This window comes from Canis lupus, chromosome 30, assembly GCF_011100685.1.
Source record: "Canis lupus familiaris isolate Mischka breed German Shepherd chromosome 30, alternate assembly UU_Cfam_GSD_1.0, whole genome shotgun sequence".
Lineage (NCBI taxonomy): Eukaryota > Metazoa > Chordata > Mammalia > Carnivora > Canidae > Canis > Canis lupus.
This window is the reverse complement of record NC_049251.1, coordinates 40,586,640-40,613,607: the sequence shown is the minus strand read 5'-3', so window position 1 is coordinate 40,613,607 and position 26,968 is coordinate 40,586,640. Positions and strand designations below refer to the sequence as shown.

At 37.3% G+C, this 26,968-nt stretch overlaps 1 protein-coding gene across 3 annotated transcripts in view; it reads left to right on the top strand.

Annotated features, from left to right (window-relative positions):
• UBE2Q2 (ubiquitin conjugating enzyme E2 Q2) overlaps positions 1–26,968 on the top strand; it is a 58,673-nt gene that overhangs the window by 10,879 nt on the left and 20,826 nt on the right. Inside the window, exons 3-9 of one of the 3 annotated variants that reach the window (XM_038581090.1) lie at positions 3,752–3,856; positions 11,738–11,794; positions 15,626–15,766; positions 18,959–19,043; positions 20,549–20,609; positions 21,358–21,448; positions 26,579–26,637. In XM_038581090.1, the coding sequence (XP_038437018.1) occupies positions 3,752–3,856; positions 11,738–11,794; positions 15,626–15,766; positions 18,959–19,043; positions 20,549–20,609; positions 21,358–21,448; positions 26,579–26,637 (599 nt within the window). The remainder of the gene's footprint in view (positions 1–3,751; positions 3,857–11,737; positions 11,795–15,625; positions 15,767–18,958; positions 19,044–20,548; positions 20,610–21,357; positions 21,449–26,578; positions 26,638–26,968) is intronic. The other 2 variants (XR_005381903.1, XM_038581091.1) reach the window with 2 other exon arrangements.

The window sequence follows — 26,968 nt, the reverse complement described above, 5'->3', positions numbered from 1 at the left end:
GTCTCTTTTCTGTGAAATCTGATTATTAAACCAAGCAAGCATTTTTGGTAGGGACCACTAGCCAAGGTGGAAGATAGAAAAAGGAAAAAAGACTGCAGTGGATTTGAGGGAGAAATCATGCTAGAATGATATCAGTGCTAGTTTTGGGGAACGGCTTTCTCGATCATGAGTCTGTGACTGCAGGAAAAGCCATAGGTACACAAAGAAAATGTTTTTTTTTTTTTCAATATATGAAGAAATATAACTTTCCATTTTACAGAATTTGGAAAATCTATTTTCTATGATTTTAAAACTAAATGACTATTGTGAGAGAACTTAGTTAAAATGAAGGGAAATAGAAATTTTGGAGAAGATTTCTGCCTAAGATAACCACTGTAGACATGATAGCTATTTTCTATCAGCATTTTTCCCCTTGCTAATAAAATGTATAGACTCTAATAGATATGCTTAAAGAGTTGAGGTCATATTCAATACAGTTTTATACTCTTTTTTAAAGATTAACATGGAATGAAAGACTTGACTACCATGTTCCTGGATGGGCAGATTCCATATTATAAATATGTCTATTATCTCCATAGCTTTATGTTAATAGAAATTGAATGCAATTAATTCCCCTAAAAATCCCAACAGTCTTATTTTTGGAACTTGACAAAATGAGTCTAAAGCTTGTTTTTTTTTTTTTTTTAAAAAGCTTGTTTTAAAGAGTAAATAATTAAAAAAAATTAAAACTAAGGAGAGACTTGTCCAATTAGATATTAAATAAAAATATTACGTACTGGCGTTGGACTGGACAGATAGACAATAGTTTAGACACAGTCATGCAATTGAGAATTCAGAGTAAGTTAAAACACTCAAAGAAACACTTAAGGATAGGGGAAGTTAGAATCTTACCTCAGATTCTTGTCAAAATAAGTGATGGGTGGCTTAAACACATCTATTCCTAAAATTAACAGCAGAAGAAATCAGTTGAAGAGTATTTTAAGAGTAGAGACTGGTCCTGAGAGGCAGGAAGGATAGAGGTAAAAGTAAAAAGCTAGACAGACATACGTTTGCATCTCCAGCAGGAGAGAGTGACAGGACAGGGAAATTAGTCCCTTTACTGCTATCTTCTTTTAGGACGGTAACTCTAAAAAGGTCCAGAAGTATGAGTCTTATAATAGTAGTAATGACTGTTTTCCGCTGTCTAAAATTTTTCATCAAAAAATGCTCACAAAATGAAATGAGCTAGGGCATAAAATTGGGTCTCATTGTATTTTTTAAAAAATTAATATATTTACATAAAAGAAGAAAACCAAATTACCCTCTATTCTTATAGTCTACCAGTTATTTCATAACCTCATTCCACGACAGATGTTGTATTTCCTCACCTTTGCTTTACTTAATTCGTTATAGTCTAGATTGTGCCTTCATTTTTGCACTGAAAAAGAATTTTTTTTTTTTGCACTGAAAATTTTTATGTCTAGTTGCCAAATACAGGGACTCCTTTTTTAACCTTAAAACTGACATCTTTGCAGCAGTTTCACAGTGGTAATTTTTCCCTTATTGAAACATTCCTCCATTTAACAAACATTTATTACTTAAAGTCGCCAATAAAAAGTCAGTTAAAGGCTACCAGTTTTATGATATAATAGTTTATTGTAGTTAATTCCATAGGAATGCATACAACTTTCCAAGATGTGCACGTGAAAAGGCAAGGCATAGAATATTGTTCTAATCTGGCCCTTTTTGCAAACAGTGTTGTAAAAATCCGTATTTGTGTGGGTTTATAGTTTTACTCCTCCTGGGTGTGTACAAGAAACTCTTAATAGTAGAACAGAGAGAAGATTTTGTTTTGTTTTAATTGACTGGCTTCCATATCAGGCTGTGTCATCAGCGGTGGGTACAGAAGTCAAGTCAAATCCCTCTTCTCTGGGAACTGATAATCTTACGAGAACTTCATCAGGTCACTGTCTCCTGTTCCTGTCTCTGAACCCTGCCTTGGTCTTCTCAGAGCTCCCTTGGTCTTCCTCTTCTCATTGCATGCTTTCTGTGAGAAATCACTTTTACTACTGTTACTTAAATCACGGTCTATATTCCATGGATTCCTAAATCTGTACCTTTAGCTAAAATTTATGTCTTGAGTCAAGCCGGTGTATCTGTCTATATATCCTGTAGATCCAGGGAATCTCACTTGGATGTGCCATGACTGTTTAAAATGACTACATCTAAATTTGAGCCTACCTACCTATGGCACTCCACCAGCCCCACCCTTTCCCTTCAGTCATTCTCTTTGTGATTATGAGCGGGACAAGATGAAATAATGAAGCTTGTCACCCATGCCTGAACCTGGGAACTAAAGGTTCTGCATACCTAGATTTCCCGACACCTCCCCTCTCCAAGCTACCTACTGAGTTGCTAAGACCTGTCCGTCTACCTTCTAAATATTTCCCACCATCTTAGTTTCTTCCATCCTTCAAACGCTTCTTTGGGGGAGGGAGTGTAAAGTTGAAATTCCTGAAAGATGTACAGCCCGAGTTTTCCTGTTTGCGCTGTGACTCCACCACACTGCCGCTGCTCCCCGGCACGCCCATAGCTCTTCCTTGGCCGGGGGTTGGAGTGTCTGGGTCTGTGTCCAGGTCACCCCTTCTCATCCTCATTATGTTCTTCTGAGCTTATCGGAGGGCTAAATCCACAGTACCTTTTAAATTTAAATTTAAGTTTTTTATCCTAATTTATTACTCAACTTTCCTAATATCTGCTTGTTCCTTTGATAACTTTGGAAAATCTTACTCTGCTGGTAACCCATTCTAATCCTGTCTCTGCTTTCTTAGTCCTTCATAAACCTGCCTTTTCATCTCTTTTCCTGGTCAGAGACATCCAGGAAACGGTTCCTAACCAGGTGAAGTAAGTTACCTTATTAGCTCTGGGAAAAGTCTACTCAGTGTTGAACATTCTTAAACCATAATTCCTAAACGTATACATTGAAAACAATTTTTTTTCAATAATGAAAAACATGTTTGTGAACGTAATTTACCTCGCTGCTTTGCTTTGATGAGTAGATATGCTTACAAAACAATCTGGGTGTAAAGATGGGAACTTAATGAGTTACCCTTATGGTTTTCCTAGTGCATCTTTTTCCTTTTTTTTTTTTTTTTTTTTTTTTTGACAAACGTTTAAGAACCTAAGGGCCAAGTGTTTCCACAGAAGATTTTATTTCATCTTTACCATTATAAGGAGTTTTTAATTTCCTTATTTTACAGATGGGAACCCTCACACTCAGGGAATTAGAATGATGCCTGCTGTATCCAGGGTCCTTTAGATTCCAAGAGTCTGTCTACTAGGCCACATTTGCCTCGACTTTTAAATGAATATGACTGAAATGTATAATTTTATAACCCATGTGTAACAACACTACCTCTATTTTTTTGTCACCTCATTAATGTAAACGTATTCTTGTCTGAAGTTGTAAGTTACTAAGAAAAGTAGCTAGCAGCTAAAAACTTGACAGCGTCTAGAGCTCCCCTTCCTCAGTCTTTGTCGTCATTCTGCTAGGTGTTAGTTATAGGGATTGTATTCAAGCCATAGTCACCTTCTTACACTAGCAGCCCCTAACAATATTTCTTAAGGACGGTTATTTTATCTGTGGGCTGGAATTGAGTTGTGACAAACTTTTTTCATTTCCTACTGGATTGGTTTACGGTAGTCATAGCATTATTCATGTCTTCTAAGGGCTCTTTAACATAATGTTTATTTACCGAAATGTGTTTTGTAGCTTCGTCAGCAATTGAAGTGGTTGATATGTGAACTCTGCAGATTATATAACCTTCCTAAGCACCTGGATGTTGAGATGCTAGATCAACCAATACCCACGGGTCAGGTAAAGTAAAAATTCTCCAGTGTTCAAGAGTTAAATAAATTGTCTCGAGCAAAAGTAAAACTAGGATGATTTTTCTTCTCACTATACAACTTACTTAGAAGTTAGTCTTGTTGAATTGTTTTGTTTTAGATACTAAAAATAACCTGTTTATTCTCTGGAGCTGCTGGTATTCACTATGAGGAGAAACACCTGCCTCCCTCCCCCACTTACCACCTTTTTGTTGGTACCGCTCCTGATTTCTGTAACCATTCCTTCAGTTACCTTCACCTGGATTGCCACCTCTAAGTCTATCTGTGCTGCTTAAGGCCTGACCCAAGGTTACTTCTCTGGCAGCACAAATGCCCACTAGTTTACCACCACCTCTAACTTTTCTGGATTTCCAGATTTACCTATTTAGGGCATAATTTATTGACTTTGTACTATAAATAGATATAAGGATTTAACTCTCATGCCACGCACATTCCCACCCACTTCCCTTCCTAAAACACCATTTATATTTAGTCCTATGAACAATCACTGTTTATCATTAGGACTTTGCAGTGTCGAGTTTTCTATTTTGGCATTTCTTATAGAGCTCTTTTGTTTTGCAATGTCCTCCTTATAATAATAATTCTTAATTTAAAAAGTGTTGCTTGGGCAGCCCCGGTGGCTCAGCAGTTTAGTGTCACCTTCAGCCCAGGGCGTGATCCTGGAGACCCAGGATCGAGTCCCACATCGGGCTCCCTGCATGGAGCCTGCTTCTCCCTATGCCTGTGTCTCTGCCTCTTTCTCTGTCTCTCTCTCTCGAATAAACAAAATCTTTTAAAAAAAATTAAAAAAGATAAAAATAAAAAGTGATGCTCTGTCTCTTTCCTGTGAGCTCTTACTCTCTTCCAGAGCCTTCGGTTCTTTTGCAGCAGCCTTGCCAGGTTGTCCTCTGGGCTGGCTGTGCAGCTGTCATCTGGAAATATTTGTCTCCTCCACTAGTGTGGATCCACTGTCATCTGATCTCATGTCCTCTTTCTTGCTAACCCTTTCTCATTTTGCCTGAGTACATCCCCAAGGAAAATCCTAGCTTGAAGGAATAGTACATTTTCTGAGTTCTAACATTGAAAAATATATATCCAGACCACTGTAGGTTTGAATCTTGGTTCTGCTACGTAATAGCTGTATGATCTTGAGATGATTACCTAACCACTCTGCTTTAATATCTTGTTTGTAAAATGGGGGAGATAGTAGTATCTCTATTTTGGGGGAGCTATAAAGAGTAAATGAGTTAGTACATGTAAATCATTTAGAGCGGTGCCTGGTGTATAGTAAATGCCCAATAAATGTTACTTGCTATTATATTTTACAGTCGTATTTGATTGATAGTTTAGTTGAATATATATAATTCTAGGTGGAAAATAATTTTCCCTCAGAATTTCAAAGACTGTGCTGTCGTCTTCTAGCCAAAGGTGGTGTTTAAGCCTAATGCCATTCTAAGTCTTCCTCATCTGTGCATGACTCGGGAGACTTTAAAGAATTTGTCTTGGTGTTCTCAAATATTGCAATGGTATATTTTTAGTTGTGGCTTTTTTTGTGTGCGTGTTTTGCTTTTGTTTTCATTGTTGCTGGACACTCAGTATGGATGGTTCTTTTCAAATGTTGGACTCCTTTATCTTTCTCTGGGGGTAAGTGTGCTTGTATTCTGTGATGACTTTCTCCTTTCTGTTTTCTCTATTTGTTCATTTTTAGAATGCCTACCAATGGGATTTTAGACCTCTTTGAGTCTTTGCATCCTTTATTCTCTCTTTTTTTAATTTCAAATTCTGGAAGTTTTTCAATTTTTAAAATTTGGACAGCATAACCTTTCAGTTGTTTTAATTATTTACTGCCTCTTAACCAGTTACCCTGAACTTAATTTGTTTTATTTCCTACAATTGTGTGGGCTGATTAGGCTTAGCTCCACAGTTTTTTTTTTTTTTTTTTTTTTTTTCTGCTGGCCACACTGCACAGTCAGATAGTGGCTGGGACCAATGGTCATTTGGACACGACTGCACTGCAGTGTCCAAAATGCTTCTTTACTGGGACACCTGGGTGGCTCATCAGTTGAGTGTCTGCCTTTGCTTAAGGTCATGATCCCGGGTCCAGGGATCGAGTACCGTGTCGGGCTCCCTGCGAGGAGCCTGCTTCTCCCTCTGCCTGTGTCTCTGCCTCTCTCTGTGGGTCTCTCATGAATAAATAAGTAAAATTTTTAAAATAATTAAACAAAACAACAACAACAACAAAAAAAAAAAACAAAATGCTTCCTTACTTACCTGTCTGGTACCTTGGTATTTCTTCACATAGCCCTTCTTTTCTCCTGACATCTCATCCTCTTCTTGGATAGACCTCTTCTTGTGGCTTCTCTTTCTTCAGAAAGGTAGTCCAAATTCCTAAGTTTTAGCTGCCAAGAGTGCAAAAGTAGAAGCTGTCAGCCCTTCTTAAGGCTTATTAGTTCTGGAACTGGCCCAGTGTCCTTTCTACCACATTTATTGTTAAAGCCGGTCATGTGGCCAGCCTAGATTGACTGTGGAGGAGGGGACCATAAAAGGGGATGAATGCTGGGGGATGTGGTTCATTGGAGGAACTCTCCAATGGTGTACCATAAGTTCTAAGAACTTTTTCTTGTTCTAATTATTCTTTATTCATATTATTTTTGATTTATAGATGTAATCATAAGTGTCCTTAAGGAGTTACTTTGATATCCTTGTCCTCTCCCTCTCTGGCATCTCTATTTTCTCTTTAATACATTTAAAGAGAAATGTATTATCCCCCTGGTTTATCTTTGTTTTTCTTTTTGAAAATTTCCTCAAATATCTATTCTATGTTATTCATATTTTTTTTCTTTCTATTTCCTTTCTTACTTCTATTTGAGTGAGGTACTGAAAAGATAATTGAGAGTTCTTTGTGGCCAAGACTTGTCAACTAATAGTGTTTAGGAGGAATTTAAGCTGACTTCCAGCTGCTGTCCCCTACCCCCCTGTTCTGTGGTGTAATAATAAATGGAGGCTGGAACTACTTGGTTTCTTTGGACACGACATTTTATAATCTCCTGTTTGAGGTAAATATGTCTGCCTAGGTGCTGTGTAAGGACACAGGGGAAAGCATTGTGTTTCAGGGACTGGACATGTTCTGTGTTTTGGCTTTTGGTTGATCTGTAATTCCTGCTGTCTCGTGTACCCAGTGTCTTGGAGTCTAGAGGCTCTCTAGGGTGCTGTGGGGCAGATTTGCCTCCTGTAATCCCTAACCTACTGTACTTGTTTGCTCCACTAATTCCCATTCTTCCACATATTGTCATCTGTTAACACGCGTGAATTTTCTTTTCTGCTGGTCGGCCCATTTCCTTTTTTTGTTATCATTGTGTGTTAATACAGTTTTGATTCACAACAACTATAATTCTGGTGCGGCCTCAGGAAAGAAACAAGATGGGGAAAAACATATATAAATGCTATGTTCAATTTGCCCTCTCTGGAATGTCTGCAACTTCTGTTTCTCACTTAACAATATATCATGAACATGGTATGTGTGGATTTATCTTGTTTTTCATGGCTCTGTGTATGTAGAGATACAATTTGTGAATTACATGTAGAAATTTACTAATTGTGAATTCATCCTTATGTTCATAATACTCAGCACTTTCATGGGTGGTGGCTGGAGGGACAAGATGGATATAATAGTACTTTATTTTTGGCTTTTTCTACTTTAAGTGAAATTTAATGTAGTTTGGTTTATTTACTTCCTTTTAGGCTCCTCTTGTCTCATTTCAGAATCAGGATTATGTAGTCTCATAGGATGACTTGGTGAGCTTTGTGTATTTTTTTCTAAAATCTAGGACAGTTTAAATAAAATTTCAAACTGGATCCAGTTTTGCCTCCCATGAGACATCTGGAAATACCTGGAGATAATTTTAGTTGTCACAACCAGCTGAGGGGGGGGGGTGTGGTGTGGGCATTTTGTGGGTAGAGGGGATGTTACTAAATGTCTTACGATGTCCAGTCCTGCATGACAAAGAATTATGTTGTGCAAAATATCAGTACTCCTGGGGTTTAGAAATCATGTGTTTTGTTTTTTTTTTAAGATTTTATTTATTCATGAGAGACAGAGAGAGGCAGAGACACAGGCAGAGAGAGAAGCAGGGAGCCCGATGTGGGACTTGATCCCGGGGCTTGAGGATCAAGCCCTGGGCCGAAGGCAGCCGCCCAACCACTGAGCCACCCAGGCGTCCCAAGAACTTTCTCTCTTAAGTTTAGTCTCACTTTGCATCATAAAGCACATAAAGGAGAAAAGCCCAATGAATGCAGTCAGATTCAGAAAGCAGAAATCATGGTTTAAATAAACGTCTGAGCTGGATACGTTTTTTTTCTACACATGAATCTCCATTTTTTTTCCATTCCTTTAGTCAGTTTTAGTAATTTTAGATTCTAAAAAAAAAATCACTCATCCTTACTTTTGAATCTATAGTTATGAAGCTCTTTTCATTTCTGAAGTTGTTTTCTCTATTGTGACTACTTGTCAGAAGCTTGTCTGTTTTATTATGTTGGCCTTTTGAAAGAATCAGTCCTTTTCTTAAACCTAATTTTCTTGAGTATTTTTTTCTTTTGCTTTTCTCGTTTATGAGATCACCATGATTTAAATTGCTTTAACAAACATGTAAAGGTACACATTTTCTTCTGTGTGCCATTTGACTTCATTGCATAGGTTTAGTATATTTCTAAATAGTTTGTATTTCCTAAGTGCTTTGATTCCATCTTTTGTTCATATTTGTTCTATTTCACAAGAAAAAGTTTTATATGTATTGAAAACATAAGTTACAGTGAATACTTGGGAACTACCACCCAGCTCCACCCAGGTGAAGAAACACAATATTGCTAGCACTAGAAGCCTTTTGCAGGCTCTTTCCAGATGATGGATCATTCCCTTCTGTGCTAATCTTTTCCTTTTCCCTAGTTTTGTCACATATCTATCTGCATCTCTGAACAAGATGGTTTAGTGTTGACTGTTTTTTTAAGCTTCATATTAAGAGTCGTACTATATGTGTATTCTTTCTCATTTGTCTTTTTTTGCTTGACATTGTGTGTTAAACTTATTCTTTTTAGCTGTAGGTTTTTCATTGCTGTATTTGTTCCATTGTTTGAATATACCATAACGTTTATCCATTGGAGTTGATTGCAGTTTTAGGAATAGTGTGGGGCACCTGGGTGGTGCAGTTGGGTAAGCAGCCACTTCTTGGTTTTAGCTCAGGTCAGGATCTCAGGGTTGTGAGGTCAAGCCCCATGTCTGCCTCTGAGCTCGAAGTGGAATCTTCTTGAGATTTTCTCTCTACTCCCCGCCCTGTTTGTGGTTTTGCTCATGTTCTCTCTCACTCTGTCTCTCAAATAAATAAACCTATCTTAAAAAAAAAAAAAAAAAAAAAAAAAAGAACAGTCTGCTGCCATGATCATTCTTGTCCATATTTTGTGGGATACTTGTGCAAGTGTTTTTCTGGGCACATACTTAGAAGTTGGATTACCGGGGCATGAGGGTCAATTTCTTCTTAAATTTAAGAGTTCTTAAGAAAAATTTTTTTAACATTCGCAGATGGCATTTGGGCTATTTTTAGTTTTTCACTGTTTACAATATGGCCTATAACTTCTCAGCTGAATTGTCAACAATTGCTTAAACTTAACCATTGGTATTATTAGGTCTTTGCTTATTGCTGTTTCTCATATTCCATGGTTGCTTCCTAACTCTGAAAATAACATCCCTGAATGATGTCCTTTATTTTCATTTCTAGAAAGGCTTTCTGGGAATGTGTGTGGGAAGTGTTTTTATTGTTCATCGAACACCTATCTATCTGACTCTGTGCAAAGTACTCTATAGAAATGCTGAGTAGGGATCCCTGGGTGGCTCCGCGGCTCAGCAGCTGCCTTCGGCTCAGGGCATGATCCTAGAGTCCCGGGGTGAGTCCCACGTTGGGCTGCTTCCATGGAGCCTGCTTCTCCCTCTGCCTGTGTCTCTGCCCACCCCTCTTCCCTCTCGGTGTCTCTCTGAATAAATAAATAAAATCTTAAAAAAAAAAAAAAAATGCTGAGGATCCAGTGGCAGAGAAACACAGATGTGCTGTCTGTCCCGATGGAACCAGATACAGAATTGAGTCTCTTCTAGGTTCTTTACATTTTATCTTCCAGTACTTCTTGTCACAAGTGAAAAGCCTGCTGTCTGGTTCTTCTTTTTCTATATTTTTTTCTTTCTGGAAATTGGTAGGGTTTTACTTTTCAGTATTCCTTTTGGGGCATTCAGAGCCACTTAATATTCTGAAGTCTTTCTTTAGCTTGACAACCTTTGTCTTCTTTCTTTCCCTCAGTCTTATGGATAAATAGTTCTCTGTATTCCTATCTCCCATTTCCCTTACCTCTTCTAGTTTGGTACCCTTTCCCTCCCCATACGTGTCTCCTTTTTCTCCACATTCTAAGGGAATGTCACAGTTTGGTCATCTTCTAAATTGCAAATGCTTTGGTCATTCAAATCTATTGAGCTCTCTGGCCCTTCTACTAGTGTTTTTTTTTTCCCTTTTTTCTTTATCTTTTTTTTTTTTTTTTTTTAAGAAAATCTTTTTGATTTCCCAGAACCATCTTTTCCTTTGCATATAATCTTTTTTTTATATTTTGTGGATACAGCAGTGTCTTCTCAAGTACTGCTAAGGATTCCAATTAGGTTTTTTTTTTTTTAATTATTATTTTATTTTCTTCATTAATAATGCTTCAGGTCACTTGTTCTTTTTTGTTCGACTTGGTGCCTTTTTTTCCAGATTGCTTGTGTTCTTCAAATATCTGGTGATACTTGGTTACCTGCTCCTTTATAGATGAAGTATACCATTGATCATTGTCAGTGGTGGATGTGAGTCCCGTCAGCAATTGTCGCTCTTCTCTGCTGTGGCCTCCCCCTCCGGGTTTGTACACCTGTGTTCTGACTGTGGCATGTGAATGGGGAGGTACTGACAGGCCGACTTTTCCAACTCCTGAGTTACAGGAAGAGATGCATTTGTTAGATTTTGTTGCTTGTTGAGTTATATTTTTTAAAATGTGTCTTTTCTCTCTGGTTCTGACACCCCTAGTAAGAGGTCATCAGATTAGGCCTCCTGTTCCTTACCAGCTGTAGTTGGAACAAATACAGCAAGTATTTCTGGAAGGAAGAAAAAATTCCACTAACTTTATTGCATTGCATTGTGAACTCTGCTCTGGTTCAGAAAACTTGCCAAACTAGGTATGAAGACCCTGCCTAAAATCCCGTCAGATTCTTTGTGAGTGAGTGGTAAATTGTACCTTGTAGAGAAGTATTCTGTGGTAGGTGACATGCTGTGAAAAAGAAAAATGGTTCTTTAGTGAAATGGTGATCATTTTATAATTTTTTAGTTTTGTGAAATGTCTACTTTCTAACACGTTTTACCTTTTATAATGTAAGGCAGTGGAATTTATGGAAAGAATCAAGCCTTCCAAAGTTAAGAAGGTAGCTATTTTAAGGAATACATGGTTTGGGATATTTATTTCAAGTGAAAGAAGCTGTTGACCTTATATACATAGCCCTATACGTGAAATGTTTCCTTATTTTGAATTAGGATGTTCTAAATTTTTTTCCAGTTCTGCTTTATATTGGACTATTTGCCATTGTTATTCTCAAGGTATCTATTAAGTTGAATTGGTCAAAATTGTTTCATTTTCAAAAGCTGATAGATATTACTTGTCACATCAAAGCTGGATTTAAAAGTAAATATTCAACTTTAGTAAATTCTGTTAGTGGAACTGTAGCGATAGAAGATTGATAGTTTGTCCCTAAAGTCTTCTAATGTACTCAGTATGTGCTTATTCTGTGTGGCCCTAGCAGATTCTTTTTCCTTTTCAGAATGGGACCACAGAAGAAGTGACTTCAGAAGAAGAGGAAGATGAGGAGATGGCTGAAGTAGGTATTTTATGTGAGAATCACCTTTTATAAATACTGTATCTTCATTTTTGAATATTTTAGTAATACTCTAATCTCCTTTATAAACCAGTGTTAATGTAGAATAATGAAAACCACATTGTATTTGAAATTTAATGTAATTTCTAAAATCTGGCTTTAGCTTTATTTTTTTTTATTTTAAAAATTTTATTCATTTGTTCAAGAGAGGCGCGTACACACACACACACACACACACACACACACACACACACACAGGCAGAGACACAGGCAGAGGGAGAAGCAGGCTTCATGCAGGGAGCCTGACGTGGGACTCGATCCCGGGTCTCCAGGATCACGCCCTGGGCCGAAGGTACAGTGCTAAACCGCTGAGCCACCCGAGCTGCCCTGGCTTTAGCTTTAACTAATGATATGTTTTTGAGCAAAATGCTTATTCGATTTCCTAGAAAATAAATGCTCTTAACATTTAGCATTAAAATTATATTTACATTTTATATTAATCAATATTTAACTCATATTTGGTTGTTTTTAAGAAGAGGAACTATTTTCAAAAATTCTGGATTTAAATAATTTGAGAACATTTCAGGGACTACTCACTAGAAGTAATGAAGATATCTCATGTTGAAAAATCCTATAAGAATTTGGTAGAACAGATTCTAAGACCTTGACCTTAGGCCAGTTCAGTTGCCAGCCACTGATACAATTTGAGGTTTTCAGGCTCTGAAGCTTTGTTTAAATTCAGAATTCAGAGTGGAAGTATGTGTCTACATTGATCATGTAAAACATATCTGAATTCTACAGTCTTGATTTTAAAACCTTCTTACTGTTTTTGGAGTTTATTTTTTAATTTTATTTTTTTAAGATTTTATTTATTTATTCATAGAGACAGAGAGGCAGAGGGAGAAGCAGGCCCCATGCAGAGAGCCCGATGTGGAACTCGATCCCAGGACCCCAGGGATCACACCCTGAGCCAAAGGCAGGCACTAAACCACTGAGCCACCCAGGGATCCCTGTTTTTGATTTTAGAACCAATTCTAAATTAGTGCAAAATCTTAAATTTAAATACACTTCTTAGGATGTCTTAAAACTAAAGAAGTAGTTGTGGTTTGTTCTGTGAGTCTGGGCACAAAATAATTCTTAACATTGTCCAACTTGTATGGCTTTTTTGGGATAGAGCTTGTTTTTAACATTTACGTGCAGTGTAACTTAGGTAGGATAAACTGCAGGAAAACGTTAAACCTTTCCCGTGGGTTTGGTATGCAATGAGGTTGACATTCTACTCAGAGTTTACGTTCTTCTCATTTTCCCTTCACAAGATAATATAAAGAAGGGATAGCAAGATTTAGGGAAATCTAGAAAGATAAGAGCCTGGACCTTGGAGATGTCAGATCAAGACAGATGAAAAGAGGATAAAAAGGCACAGAGCAACTTTTGGGCACGGTGTGTTTAGGTGCATTAGAGCTGTCTTTTTGGAAGAACAAGATTGATAAAAAGCAAGGTTTCCTAGAAAAGCAGATGGCTAAAAGTCTTGAATTAGAGACAAATGTTTTTATTTGTTGTGATTGTTGACAAAAAGGCCTTAAGCAAAGGCCAATGGGCTGAGAATGTTTTATAGAGATAATCTGCACAGAACAGAATTCATCATTAATGCTCAAGTGGAGATTTAGGAGTAGGAATGTGGCTGAGTTTGAAGATATAGGAGTAGGAGATTTAGACTAAGGGCATTTGTGAGAACTGAAGAAAATAAGTGTGGGATAGAACATTGGGGCTAAAGGGTACAAATCAGGGGAGGGAGCTCCGTGAAACACAGAGTCATGGACAGGGTCTGAATACGAAAAAATTGTAGTAAGGGTGGAAGAGATGAGGGAGTCTAAGACCATTGGGTCTGGATGGAAGTGGTTTTTAAACTGGTCTACAGAGATCTATAGATCACAGCGAATTTAGTTTCCTTAAAAAAAAAAAAAAAAAAAGGAGATAGTAAGTATGGACTCTATTCCTTTAGAGATTTTGATGGCTGAAGTAAAGAGAAGATAATAGAAAAAGGGGATCCCTGGGTGGCTCAGCGGTTTAGCGCCTGCCTTTGGCCCAGGGCTTGATCCTGGAGTCCCAGGATCGAGTCCCACGTCAGGCTCTCTGCATGGAGCCGGCTCCTCCCTCTGCCTGTGTCTCTGTCTCTCTGTCTCTGTCTCTCTGTCTCTCTCTCTCTCTCTGTGTGTGTGTGTGTGTGTGTGTGTGTGTCTCATGAATAAATAAATAAAATCTTAAAAAAAAGTAATAGAAAAAGGTTAGAATTTTAAAAGTTCTGCATAGATTTCTTTAAGAGTAGATGATACAAGAAAGGAGGAAGGAGACTGATGTAGTAATTAAAGATGTCAGCCAAGGGCTATTATTCAAATTCCTCTTCTGACTTTTCTCCTAATTATAAGAATCAGTAGGTGCTCAGTATAGAAAACTGAGAAAAGAAGGAAGAGCACTAAATGTCTCTAGCGTTTAATTGTTATTATTTCACTATATGTCCTTCTAGTCTCTTTTCTTTTCTGTGCTTATTTTAGTGTGATTGAGATTATATTCAGTTTTGTATTTTGTTTTTCATTGCATTATTTTTTCCATTTAATATATTTTATTTAACCTAATATATTCAAATTATTATCATTTCAACGTGTAATTGATATAAAACAAAGAAACGAGCTCTTTATATCTTTTCTCACTAAGTCTACCGAATTGAGTATGGACTGTGCACTTACAGCACATCGGAGTTCAGACGCGCCGCATCCCAAGTGCTCAGCAACTGCAAGAGGCGAGGGTCTGCCCCGTTGGACAGCGCAGCTCTAACTAGTACAGGCCCTGCGGTCGTCTAGGGGTGCCCAGTCCCCCAGCTCACCCCAGGGCTGTGTGGGATCCTCCCCTGACGGGTTCTCAGGTGTGAGTTGGGGCAGCTGCTCTGCCTCACGTCTAGGCAGCAGCCAGAAGCAGCAGGTGGGAGCCAGCTGAGCACAGAACCTGGTGCCCACAGTGGCCAGCCTCATCCACTCACCTCGCCACCCCCCCGACAGAAGGGATTGGCATCCTGCTGCCCTCACCACTCTTTTATTTCATTGTTGATACAGAAGAAACAATTATGCTTATGTTGGCATTTTAATGGTCTTCTAATATTCCATGGAATTGAGTTACCTGCTCTGGATTTTTTTAAGATTTTTATTTATTTGAGAGAGAAAGAGTGACTACAAGTGCAAGTGGGAGGAAGAGGCAGATAGGGAAGGGAGAGGCAAGGAATCTCCTCACTGAGTGGAGAGCCTGTCCCTGGGCTCCATCTCACGACCCTGAAATCATGACCTGAGCTGAAACCAAGAGTTGGATGCTTAGCCAACTGAGCCACCCAAGTGTGCCTCCCTGCTCTGATTTTTTTTTTTTTTTTTTTTTTGCACATGCAGTTTGGGGGAGGGGGGAGGTTGTGGCTATAAAGTTTAAATAGGCATCTTTATGCTTGAGTCTCTGTTCACATTTTAAATTAGTTCCTTACAATAGATTTCTAGAAGTCAAGTTACTGGAACAAGATATAAATAAGCTCCTTGATATCTAATGCTTAAACGGTTTCAAAGTTCCTCTCAATAGGAGTTTTTTTTTTTTTTTTTTGGTAATTATAGCTTAACAAATCTATTAAATATGCTTTACTCAGATTCTAGCTCTTAAACAAAATGTGAGGTACAGAAGGAGGGAAGCTGAACTGAATGTGAATGCTTTTTTCTCTTCCCCATTCTCTTTTCTGTTTCCTATTAAATCAAGAATAATTGAACTTTTGGCATAAGCTTCAACAAACTAATAGCTTTCTTGTAGGACATAGAAGACTTGGATCACTATGAGATGAAGGAAGAAGAGCCTATTAGTGGAAAAAAGTCAGAGGATGAAGGAATTGAAAAGGAAAACTTGGCAATACTAGAGAAAATTAGGAAGACTCAAAGGCAAGACCATCTCAATGTAAGTATGTGCAAATATCTAGAACCTGGACTTTGGGGATTGAGTAATTATAGGTAATAATTAATATAAAACTGGGCAGTTCATTAGGATAGCAGTCTAAGCTGCCCTCTCCACTTTCTCCTCTGTTGTACACTCAGCCATGTTTTGTTTACCTGATGGGTTTTTGTTGTTGTTGAAGTTTCTCATCTGTTGGTATCTTTCTTCCATGCTCCTGTGCTTTTTACGTGCTGGAATTAACCTGCTACTCATTGTTATGGCTCCTTTCCAGCCTATTTTATGCTTACCCTTCTGTGAGATCTGTGTATTTAGATTCAGTGTCTTCTACAAAGTACAGTTTAAACTCTTCCCCACCAAGCTGCCCTCCGATCTCTTGTGCTCTAACGAAGCCAGAAGTATTTTTTTCTTTGACTTAACATCTCTTTTATGTGAAGTGGAATGGGGCGTGAAATGAACAGTGAGTCTGGTAATAGACACAACTCAGTTTCCTCAACTCTAAAATATGGATAATACATACTTTTTGGTTGATTGCTGAGAAGAATAAATGAGAACGATGCATATAAAATGCCCAAAGTAGGGAAACGTGTACAAGTCCGGCTATTTGCCTCAACACTTCCGACTTACTTACTGCCTTCCATTAGAGCTGTTTATCCAACCCATGACATCTGAGGACCTTTGCTTTAGACACAGGTTCTCAGAAGCCAGGATTCAATTACTATGTAGGGAGATGCTAGATGTTGTAAGGAGATAGATTAATCTCTCTCCTTCTGTCTTACTGTATTAATTTAATCGGCAAATCTTTTTTTCTCTTTTTAGAGAGTAATTTAGCTCTACTTATCTTGATTACCTAAAAAAATCCTTGTAGCATTTAAATTAATGATTTACTTTCTGTCGTGATTGCTTTCAGTTTGTATATTATAGTCAAAATGACTACGAATTATTGAATATTTTTGCAAGAGAGACACTAAGCTAGGTACTCTACCTTCCGATTTAACCTTTGTAGCCACTTTATAAAATATTGTTCTTATTCATAGGTGTGAAACTAGGGTTTAAACCAGTTAAGTAATGTATTCAAGGTCACAAAGGTAGAAGTAAAAGCTTTGTGAATCTGATTGCCACCCATCTCCCAAAGTATAGTGTGGACATTAACATTTTAAATTTTACATGATCCGATCTTTTTTAATTAAGGAATTCTAAATGTTTTTGTTTTATGAGAAATAGTTGCATTCATATTTATTTTTTTATTAAGATTTTATTTATTTATTCATGAGAGAAAAAGAGAGAGACACAGGCAGAGGGAGAAGCAGGCTCCATTCAGGGAGCCTGACGTGGAACTCGATCCCAGGTCTCCAGGATCCCGCCCTGGGCTGAAGGTGGCGCTAAACTGCTGAGCCATCAGGCTGCCCGTGGCATTCATATTTAGTCTTAGAATAAGATATTGGTACATTTTCATTTTTAAAGAAATCCCAACATGGAAAAGAACTGAAACTAGTTGCATACAAGTGCAACTTGCATTATTTTTCTCAGTTTCTTTTTTTTTAAAGATTTATTTTTATTTATTTATGATAGACATAGAGAGGGAGAGAGAGAGAGGCAGAGACACAGGCAGAGGGAGAAGCAGGCCCCATGCCGGGAGCCCGACACGGGACTCGATCCAGGAACTCCAGGATCGCGCCCTGGGCCAAAGGCAGGCGCGAAACCGCTGAGCCACCCAGGGATCCCCTTTTTCTCAGTTTCTTAATATGTAAAGTAGGCATTCATTATTGCATTCTTGCCTATAGTTTGACTAATGAAACTGTTTTAGTTGATAGTGTAAAATGGTAAGGGTTTTCTAGTATTTTCAAAATTGATGGTGACACTACATAACTATAAGAATAGCCCCCCCCCCAAAAAAAAAAATTGGGGCAGCCCGGGTGGCTCAGCGGTTTAGCGCCAACTTCAGCCCAGGGCGTGATCCTGGAGCCCTGGGATCGAGTCCCACATCTGGCTCCCTGCATGGAGCCTGCTTCTCTCTCTCTCTCTCATGAATAAATAAGTAAAATCTTTAAAACAATTTAAAAAAGAATGGTTCAAATCAGGAACACTGACAACACCAAAGACAGGTGAGGATGTGAAGCAATAGGCACTCTCACTCGTTGCTGATGGGAATGCAAAATGGTACAGCCACTTTGAAGAATCCTGGCAGATTCTTACAAAACTGAACAGTTTTTACCACGTATTCCAGCAGTTGCACTCTTTGGTATTTACCAAAATGAGTTGGAAGACTTATATCCAGACAAAAACCTGCATACAGATGCTTATAGCAACTTTATTCATAATTGGGAAGACTTGAAAGGAACCAGAGTATCCATCAGTAGGTGAATGGATAAACTGTGGTCTTTTCCAACAATATAGAATGTTACTCCCTGATAAAAAAAAAAAAAAAGAAATGAGCTGAAAACTCATTGTATTGGAAACTGTATGTTTCCAACAAAATGACATTCTGGAAAAGGCAAAACCCTGGAGACAACAAAAAGATCAGTGCTTGCCAGACTTGGGGTGGAGGGATAAACAGAGCACAGAGGATGTTTAGGGCAATGAAAATACTCTGTATGCTACTATAATGGTGCATATGTGTCGTTATGCATTTTCCAAACCCATAGAGTGTGCAGCACCAAAGGTGAGCCTTAAAGTAAATAATGGATTTCGCTAGTAATGATGTGTCAGTGTAGACCCTTCAGTTTACGAAATATGCCTTCTGGTGAGGGATATTGATAATGAGGGGGGCTGTGTGTGGTGGGAGCAGTTATATGGGAAGTCTCTGTACTTTGTCTCAATTTTTCTGTGAACCTAAAAATGCTCTAAAAAAATAAATCCTAAAGAGAAAAAAATATTTTAAAAAATCAGTGGAGTTTGAAATAGGTTAATACTAAGTTCTAGGCTATTGCAGGAGCCATGGTGATCTAGACTTGTGGTTAGACATTTTTTTGTTTTTCAGATGTTAACAAAGAGCAAATGAGCCAGACTTGTCCCCCATTTTATATTCCTATTTAAACTTCATAATCGTCAATTAAACTTCTTTGATTTTTTTTTAAATGTCTAATTGTGATCTGTTCTTATAATCTCATTGTAAACCTTCATTTCAGATTTCTATACCTGAAATCTTCAGTTATTTGACTCCATAGATCCTGGTAAACAGCAGTTTTTATGTTGCAGGGTGCAGTGTCTGGGTCTGTGCAAGCTTCAGATAGACTTATGAAAGAGCTCAGGGACATATACCGATCACAGAGTTATAAAGCAGGTAAGGACCTCTGGATCTCTCCTCTCCTTAATGCTGTTTTTAATTTTCAGAGAGAGTAATACTTCAGTTCTTATAAGTAGATAGAAACAGAAATGGTTGTTAACTTTATTTTAGGAATGTAAAATGTAGATTTAATCAAGTTAGCAAAAGATGTGGAAGGTAACGTAGGATGAGTTTACTTGGTCTTTGGATTTTTGAAAATGGTTATAACTTTTTTGTCTTCTTGCTGATGGGGATTAACTCATGATTTTTAGCTTCTGGGAAAGATATAAGTGATATCTGCTTTAGAAGGTAATTAAGATACATATATTATTGTATGAACAAAGAACTGTTGCTGAGTTGATTTTTCCCCTTTTTTAAAAAAATAATCAGCTTTTATTGTGTATTTATGATATAACTTTAAAAATAGGTGGGTTAAGTTAATTTCATAGTTTGTTCTTTCTTACCCATTGTGACTTAAATATTGTGGAACCTCTAATTGAAGTAAAGTTCCTTTTTATTGTCACAGAGATTCTAACTGTATTGAATAAGGGAAAGAGTTTAACTTTAATATGTTTGAAGGTAGCTTTGTTATCCATTCAATAATTCTCAGAGTCATCAAATCTAAATCATTAGAGCTCACTAAAAATAAAAAACAAGTAAAAAAAATTCTGCTTTAGGGTGTTTAGGTAAACCATCCTTGTGTGTGAGTTATTAGAAGTTTTGGCATCCTGTTTTTCTTGTAAGAAATCTAAAAGTTTATCTGTAGAAACCCAATCAAATACAGTTAAGTACTTACCTATGGGTTTACTTTTAAATGTTAAATAATTATTTGTATAGCATTGTAGTAAAACATTAAAAATTAATAATCAGATACTACATGGAATTCGTTAAATTGTGGTATATCCATAAAATAAATGTCCATAGAGTCATTAAAAAAATTTACAATAGACTCCTTATATACTAAGTTGAAAAGATGCACTGGAAAGTTGAAGAAAGATTATAAAACTACGTAGAGGGATTCCATTTTTATAGAAATACTTACATGTATATAGAAGAGTCTTAAAGTACATTTGATTTTGCATAATTTTTTTCTTCCCACTCACAATTAGTGGTTAACAGTTTCTCAACTCATTAAAGAAGCCTTTTCATTGATGGCTTTAATTATCTGTTAAGAGCCTAAGCTACTCAGGTCCAATAGCAGAATATTTACAATATAGCTTAGTTGTTCTGTGTTTTAACAGCAAAATATCTAGATTTTATGGTTATCTAATGTGTTCATTTACACTGAAGTAATAATTAAAAAGATCAAATAAAGAGTAACCTAGGGGGCACCTAGGTAGCTCAGTTGGTTAAACATTTGATACCTGATTTGTGCTCAGGTCTTGATCACAGGATTGAGCCCCACATCAGGCTCCAGGCCAGTTTGGGATTCTCTCTCCCTCTGCCCCTCCCTGCACCTATCTCCCTTAAAAAAACAAAACAATAACAAAAAAAAAACAAATACATGTTCTGTATCTTTACAGGGATTTATTCAGTGGAACTCATAAATGACAGTTTATATGACTGGCATGTTAAACTACAGAAGTAAGTGACTCTTCTATTGCTAACCTAATCTTCGTAATGATGGACTATCACAGTGGAAATCTTTTTCCCCCTGATTTGATGCCTCTATGATATGGTTTCTACTTAGAACTGTGTTTCTATAGAAATACTTCTCAGGTTATTAAAATCAACTGTATCTTAGGCTAAAGTAAGTAAAGTCAGCAAGAGGAAGGAGAAAAAGGGAGGACCCGCTGTGGGATAAAATGTTTTATGGAGTTAGTGAGATAATTGGGAACTGTAGAAACAAGTGTGTTTAATAACCTAATTGACCATGATAATCAGTTTACTTTTGGAATAAAGAATTTGAGTACGACCTGCATATGTAGAACAGTTGTAGACAGATTTTTAGATTTTTGTTAATGATTTCCTTTTTCTGGTCCTGTCCGTGATAAATTTCGCTCCTTGAGCCCCTTGGCTTATAATACAGTTTTAGAAGAGCAAAATAATTTTTTGAGTTCTGGAGAAAATTTATGTACTATGATTTTCCTTTAGAATGACTGCTAACTTTGAATCCCCTCATGGGCATGGATTTAAAAATACAGTGATCTTCTTGGACATTGAATCCCAAGGAGTCAGAGGCTATTGTGATTTATTTTTCCAGGGACCATATACAGCAGTTTTATGTTTGAAACTTACCCAGGGGCTCTGTTAGCTCTTGAACTGGTTCATTTTTGTGGTTAGTAAGAAACCTCTCTTGGTTTTTCATTTGAATTGCTTTTGTGATTCCTAGGGTTGATCCTGACAGTCCTTTGCACAGTGATCTTCAGATCTTAAAAGAAAAAGAAGGCATAGAATATATTTTGCTTAATTTCTCTTTTAAGGTAAGAAAATGTTAAGGAGACTCCATATGCTTCTAATGGGAATGTATATTTTTAGAATTGCTTTGGAAAACAATTTGATATTACTTGGTAAAGTAGAAGGTATTCATTCCCTGTGGTTCAGGAATTCTCAGAGTGTATACTGTGCTGGAAATGAGTACTTAGGTACCCCAAGAGACCCATACAACACTGTTCAGAGCAGTGTTGTTTATAATAATTCCAAACAGAAAATAACCCAAGTGTGTCTGTTACAGTAGAATGGAAAACTGTGATATTCATATAAAAGGAAATAGAGCTATATGCAGAAAGGTGCGTGAATCTTAAACACAGTGGTGAGCAAAAGAAACCAGATCCCAAAGCATGTTTTGTACAATTTCATGTATATAGAGCTCAAAAATAGGTAAAACTAAATTATATTGTTCAGGGCATGCATTCTCAATAGAGACAATATCCCCACCATTGGGGTGAAAACTGGCCTGTGGAGTGAAAAAAATCTTAGATATTATAATAGTTGGTGGCCTTATAAGGGGACACAATACAATACAATACAATAAACAACACAGTATGTATATCTGTGTTGGGGGATAGAATAAAATTTTTTTCTAAAAAGCCTTAGTGGAGCAAAAATGAAAAGCCTGAGAAACACAGATTTATGGATTCAAACTTGGGTAGTTACTTTCAAGGAAAGCAAAGATGTGATTACCATACAGTTGAGGATAGGGAGTACTACGAGGTGAGAGGGAGGGAGTTATGAGCTGAAAGGAATATCTGGGGATTTCTTGGATACTGGCTCTGGCCTGTTTTCTCTAGGATGCTGATTACATGGATGCATATTTGATAATATATAATGGTGTACCTTTATATGTTATGTACTTTTGAATTTATAGGTTATATTTAATATTTTTAATGTTAATAAAGGTTGAAAAATAGCAATGAAATTTAGATAAAATGTAGTGATTTAATACGAAATATGGATAAATGTAGTCTATTTTAAATCTTTGTTTCAAAAAAATTAGGAACTGATTCTAAGGAGTTATATATTTGAATTCTATGGAGCTTCTTCTTCCGGTGTTCTTTTAAATTGGGAAGAAAACATTTATGTAACAATTGTCTTAGAGAGATGTATATTTTTTCCATTTCAGTTAGGTAGACTTCAGTGCATTAGGGGCTGTGGAAGGCTTGAGGATATGAGGCATCTACATATAATTCACGTTCTTCAAGAGCCTGTATTCTTCCTAGGGGAGAAATCTGTGATGAAGGCCGTAGAGCTTTGGAGACCATGATGAAGAACCTGGGATCTTAGCCTTTACAGTAAAGACTTACTAGAGGTTTTTAGGTAGGGGCATGATTGATCTGTTAGGCTTTTTATTATTACTTTTTAAAACAATTATTAGGTCTTCAGTATCCGAATAGGGTTTGGATAAGATAGAGTAGATTTCTGGGAGACTAGTTGGGGCTTTGATTTTAATCTGGGCAAGAAGGAATGAAGGATGATGGTGGTAGGAATAGGTGAGAATAGACGGGTATGAGGTTTTTTTTTTTTTTTTTTAAACATTTTTTAAAAAGATTTTATTTATTCATTAGAGAGAGAGAGAGAGAGAAGCAGAGACACAGGCAGAGGGTGAAGCGGACTCCACGCAGGGAGCCTTGATGTGGGACTTGATCCTGGGACTTCAGGATCAAGCCCTGGGCCAAAGGCAGGCGCTAAACCACTGAGCCATCCAGGGATCCCCAGTATGAAGGGTTTTGAAGGAAGAAAGCAAAGACATGAAAGGGTACTTTATACTTGCAAAAAAAATAATTTTCTGGAAGCATCTTTTGCATGTATATATTTTTGTCTGGGGATATATCTTCATTTATGATTCAACTTTCTTCAATTTACCCAAATGTCAAATGTCTGTATTTTCCCTCAGTTTTGTTATTATAGAAACTCTTGTGGTTGTCAGTTGAGATGCTTTTCAACTGAGTATAGGTATTCCCAGAGTGAGTCTGGTATATATTTACTGAAGTTGCTAATGACTGCATTTTTATTGATTCGTATGTTGAAAAAATAAACCAGGACAGTAGCTTTTTAGAAAGAGTGTGTGTGTGTGTGTATTTGTGCAGAATATTTTAACGTGAACAATCTATTAAATCATATTCCCACATGTCCAATACCAAGGTTAAGAAATAGAACCTTACACCTGAGGGATCCCTGGGTGGCTCAGCAGTTGAGCATCTTCCTTCAGCCCAGGTCGTGATCCCTAGGTCCTGGGATCGAGTCCCACGTCGGGCTCTCTGAATGGAGCCTGCGTCTCCCTCTGCCTGTGTCTCTGCCTCTCTCTGTGTCTCTGTCTCTCATGAATAAACAAATAAAATCTTTTTTTTTTTTTAAAAAAAAAGAACCTTACACCTGAAACTGATATAAATTGTGTTAAAAAAAAATTGTCCTTTTGTTTTTCATCAGGACCTTTGAAAGCCCCCTGTATGTCCCTGCCCTCTCACTTCTTTCTCAAGAGATCTCTTTAAGGAAATATAAAATGTTGACCAGGCAACTGAAAGACTTGTGGCTGCACTTAATGTTTTCATGGTATTTTCATAATCTAGATAGAACTTCAGGGAGGGGACGATCTGGAAGGTAAATAGCTGAAATTCTGTATTTGTCTTTCTGGACCATGACTCCCTGCCAGTTTGCTAGGGCTGGAGTATTTGTTAAAAGGACTAGGAATAATATGATTGCTCTGAACTAAGTGACCGTTGCAAACTGAACTACTGAGTTATTAAGTATCAGGATTCACAGATTTTGGAGGTATGACTCAGAAAGAAGGATTTACAGGAAGGAGCATCAACAGTGTTTGTGGCCTCAGATGTCCATGGTGACAACTTGAAAGTCATAAGTAATAAGAGAATGGAGCTTGAGATAAAATATAACACAAGTTTGGGGATTGTGGACCTACTAGATTCGTCTGCAGCTAGGCTAATGTGTTATGCTGTGTTTTTTAAAGAGGTGGTGGTCTGGTTTTTCAAGCCGTATGTGAACTACTGAGCTGAATTCTGAGGTGGTATTTTGGGAAGGGGTTATCCAGACAAATATAGGTTCATTTAGAGAATAGGGGCAAGGATTTGAAAGCTATTTCCATGTCCTAAGATAGGTGGTTAAACTGTAGGTTTGGAGAGAAGAACATAGGGATCATGAGAGCTTGTCTTCAACTATTTAAAGGAATAGTTATGTGGAAGCTTTTGTCTCGGTTTTTGATTAACACAAAGCATGACATTAAAACTAGTAAGTCAGACTTTAAAGAGATGCTTTTCAACTGAGTATAGGGAAGTGATAACTATGTAGAGCCATCTGGTGCCAATCTTTCAAGAGTAGAATGTTCCTCATCATTAAAAGTATCTTGAAAGCCCAAGGTATTGAACTGGAAACCTCATGATCCTTGTGAACCTAAAGATCCTCAGTTTTGGAGTTAGTATGCCAAGATAACTCAAATTTCTATGTTCACAGTCATCCCCATCCTCCCCACAATAACCCTTTAAGGAACTCTTATTTCTGTAAAATATTGATTACTGAGTTCCCGGGTGTAGTTTATGGAACAGAGTCCCTCGGTCTTGATGTGGAGGAGTTACTCTGAAGAATTACTTAAAATGAAGGTAGTTCTCTCAGTCATATAGTCAATTAAAAACAGTTTATCATTTTGGATCAATACGTAAAGATCTAAAAAATAGATTAAATGACATTGCACTTTATTTACCAAGCTTTGCATCTGTGTCTTTCATTACATCTGCTAAGTAGCTCACCTTTTATCTACAATTTATTTGGAAGTAGATTGTAATAATTGCCATTAAGTTGGCATCTTGTGTGGGTAGGTTCTCCCTTGCAGTAGAAATCTATTTGTCAGAATACTCATAGCACTTAAATCTTGTGAAGTCTTTCTGTTTTGGAAAATACTCAGACATTCTCTCCAAATACTGCATCAGTCCCGTTCTCTCCTCTCCTTCTAGGACTCTACATAAAATAAGCCTATTCAATACATTCACCTGTGTCTTGTTATTTTCTGTATTTTCTACCTTTTTCTCTCTCTCGGCTTCATTTTGTATGTTTTCTGGCCTGTGTACTGAATTTCTCTTTCACTGAGTCTCTACTTGTGGCTAAATTCATCTGTTAAGTTTCAGAATTTCTATGTAATTCATTTTTGTTATTTTAGTCCTTTGCCAAGGTTTTCAATCTTGTCTTTTCTTTGCTTGTACATATTCAACATAGTTATTTTAAAAGCTATGTCTGATGGTTCTATTTAATCTTGCTCTCTTACAGGTTTTGTGTAATTTGCTTCTCACTTCCTGGACATGCTTGTCTTTAAGTCTTGTGTAATGGGCTATTTTTAATAATAGACATTACAAGTGAAAAATTAGCTAATTTGAAGCCTTGGATGGTATTCTTCTCCAGAAAGGGTTTACATTTGCCCCACTTGGGCACTAGCAACCAAGGATCACTGAATCGGGTCAGGGATTAGGTGATGTAAAGCTGGACTTCGGTGCTTGTCAGTTAGGGCAATTTATCACTTGTCCTTCAGGATCCTGACCTTAAGGTGTGGGAGACTTGTCTAGGCCTCTCCTTGGCCAACCCCAGCTCCAATATCTACCTCCCCAGCCTTGTGAGTGTGAGTCTGAGTTATACTGATCTTGACTGCTTGTCTTCCTCTTCTATAATTGAAAGAAAACCCAAAGTGGGAGTGGGGTGGAGGGAAGAAAGGACCCACTCTCTAGGGCTCCCTTTTTCTTCCAGATCTTGGCTCTGTAATTGTCATATTTTGTCCACCTCTTCTAGTTCTCGACTGGAGGATTGATCTAAGTTACCTAGTCTATCATGATTGGAAGGGTTCCTTTATATAGTTCTATTGCAAGTGGAGCCCCTTCATATTTTTCATGACTCTATTGAAAGCACTGTTCTGATTTGGTAAAATCACTGACCTTGACTTCATTTTTATTTGCTTTGGTTTTTACTTCATCTCAGTTTTGATGCGATTTTTACTTTTATGACCCTCATCATCAGATAATAAATGCACACATTCTTTACAGACTATTTAAAGGTCTTTGAAATAATACAGTGTTCAGGATTTTCTTAAAATGACTTAAATTTGCGTATTTGCTTTTTAGGATAACTTTCCATTTGATCCTCCATTTGTTCGAGTGGTGTTACCTGTTCTCTCAGGAGGGTAAGTTTCAGTAACTATTCTCTTTGATAGTGTGCATCAGAATCATTTGGAGGGCTAGCTAAATGCTAGGAGGCCTAGAATGCTGGGCTTCACCCCAAGGCTTCTAATTCACTAGGTCTGGGATGTGGGAAAAGGCTGAGAATTTGCATTCTACATTTCTAAGATGGTCTCAGGTGAAGCTGATGTTGCTAGTTTGGGAACCATCATTTGAGAACCATTGGTTATGAACTATTATGTTATCAGTAAGAGTTTATTATGTCTCCTGTTTTTATATATTTTACCATTAAAAAAAACAAATGTTTTTAAAATATAAATTGTGATTGAGGATTTA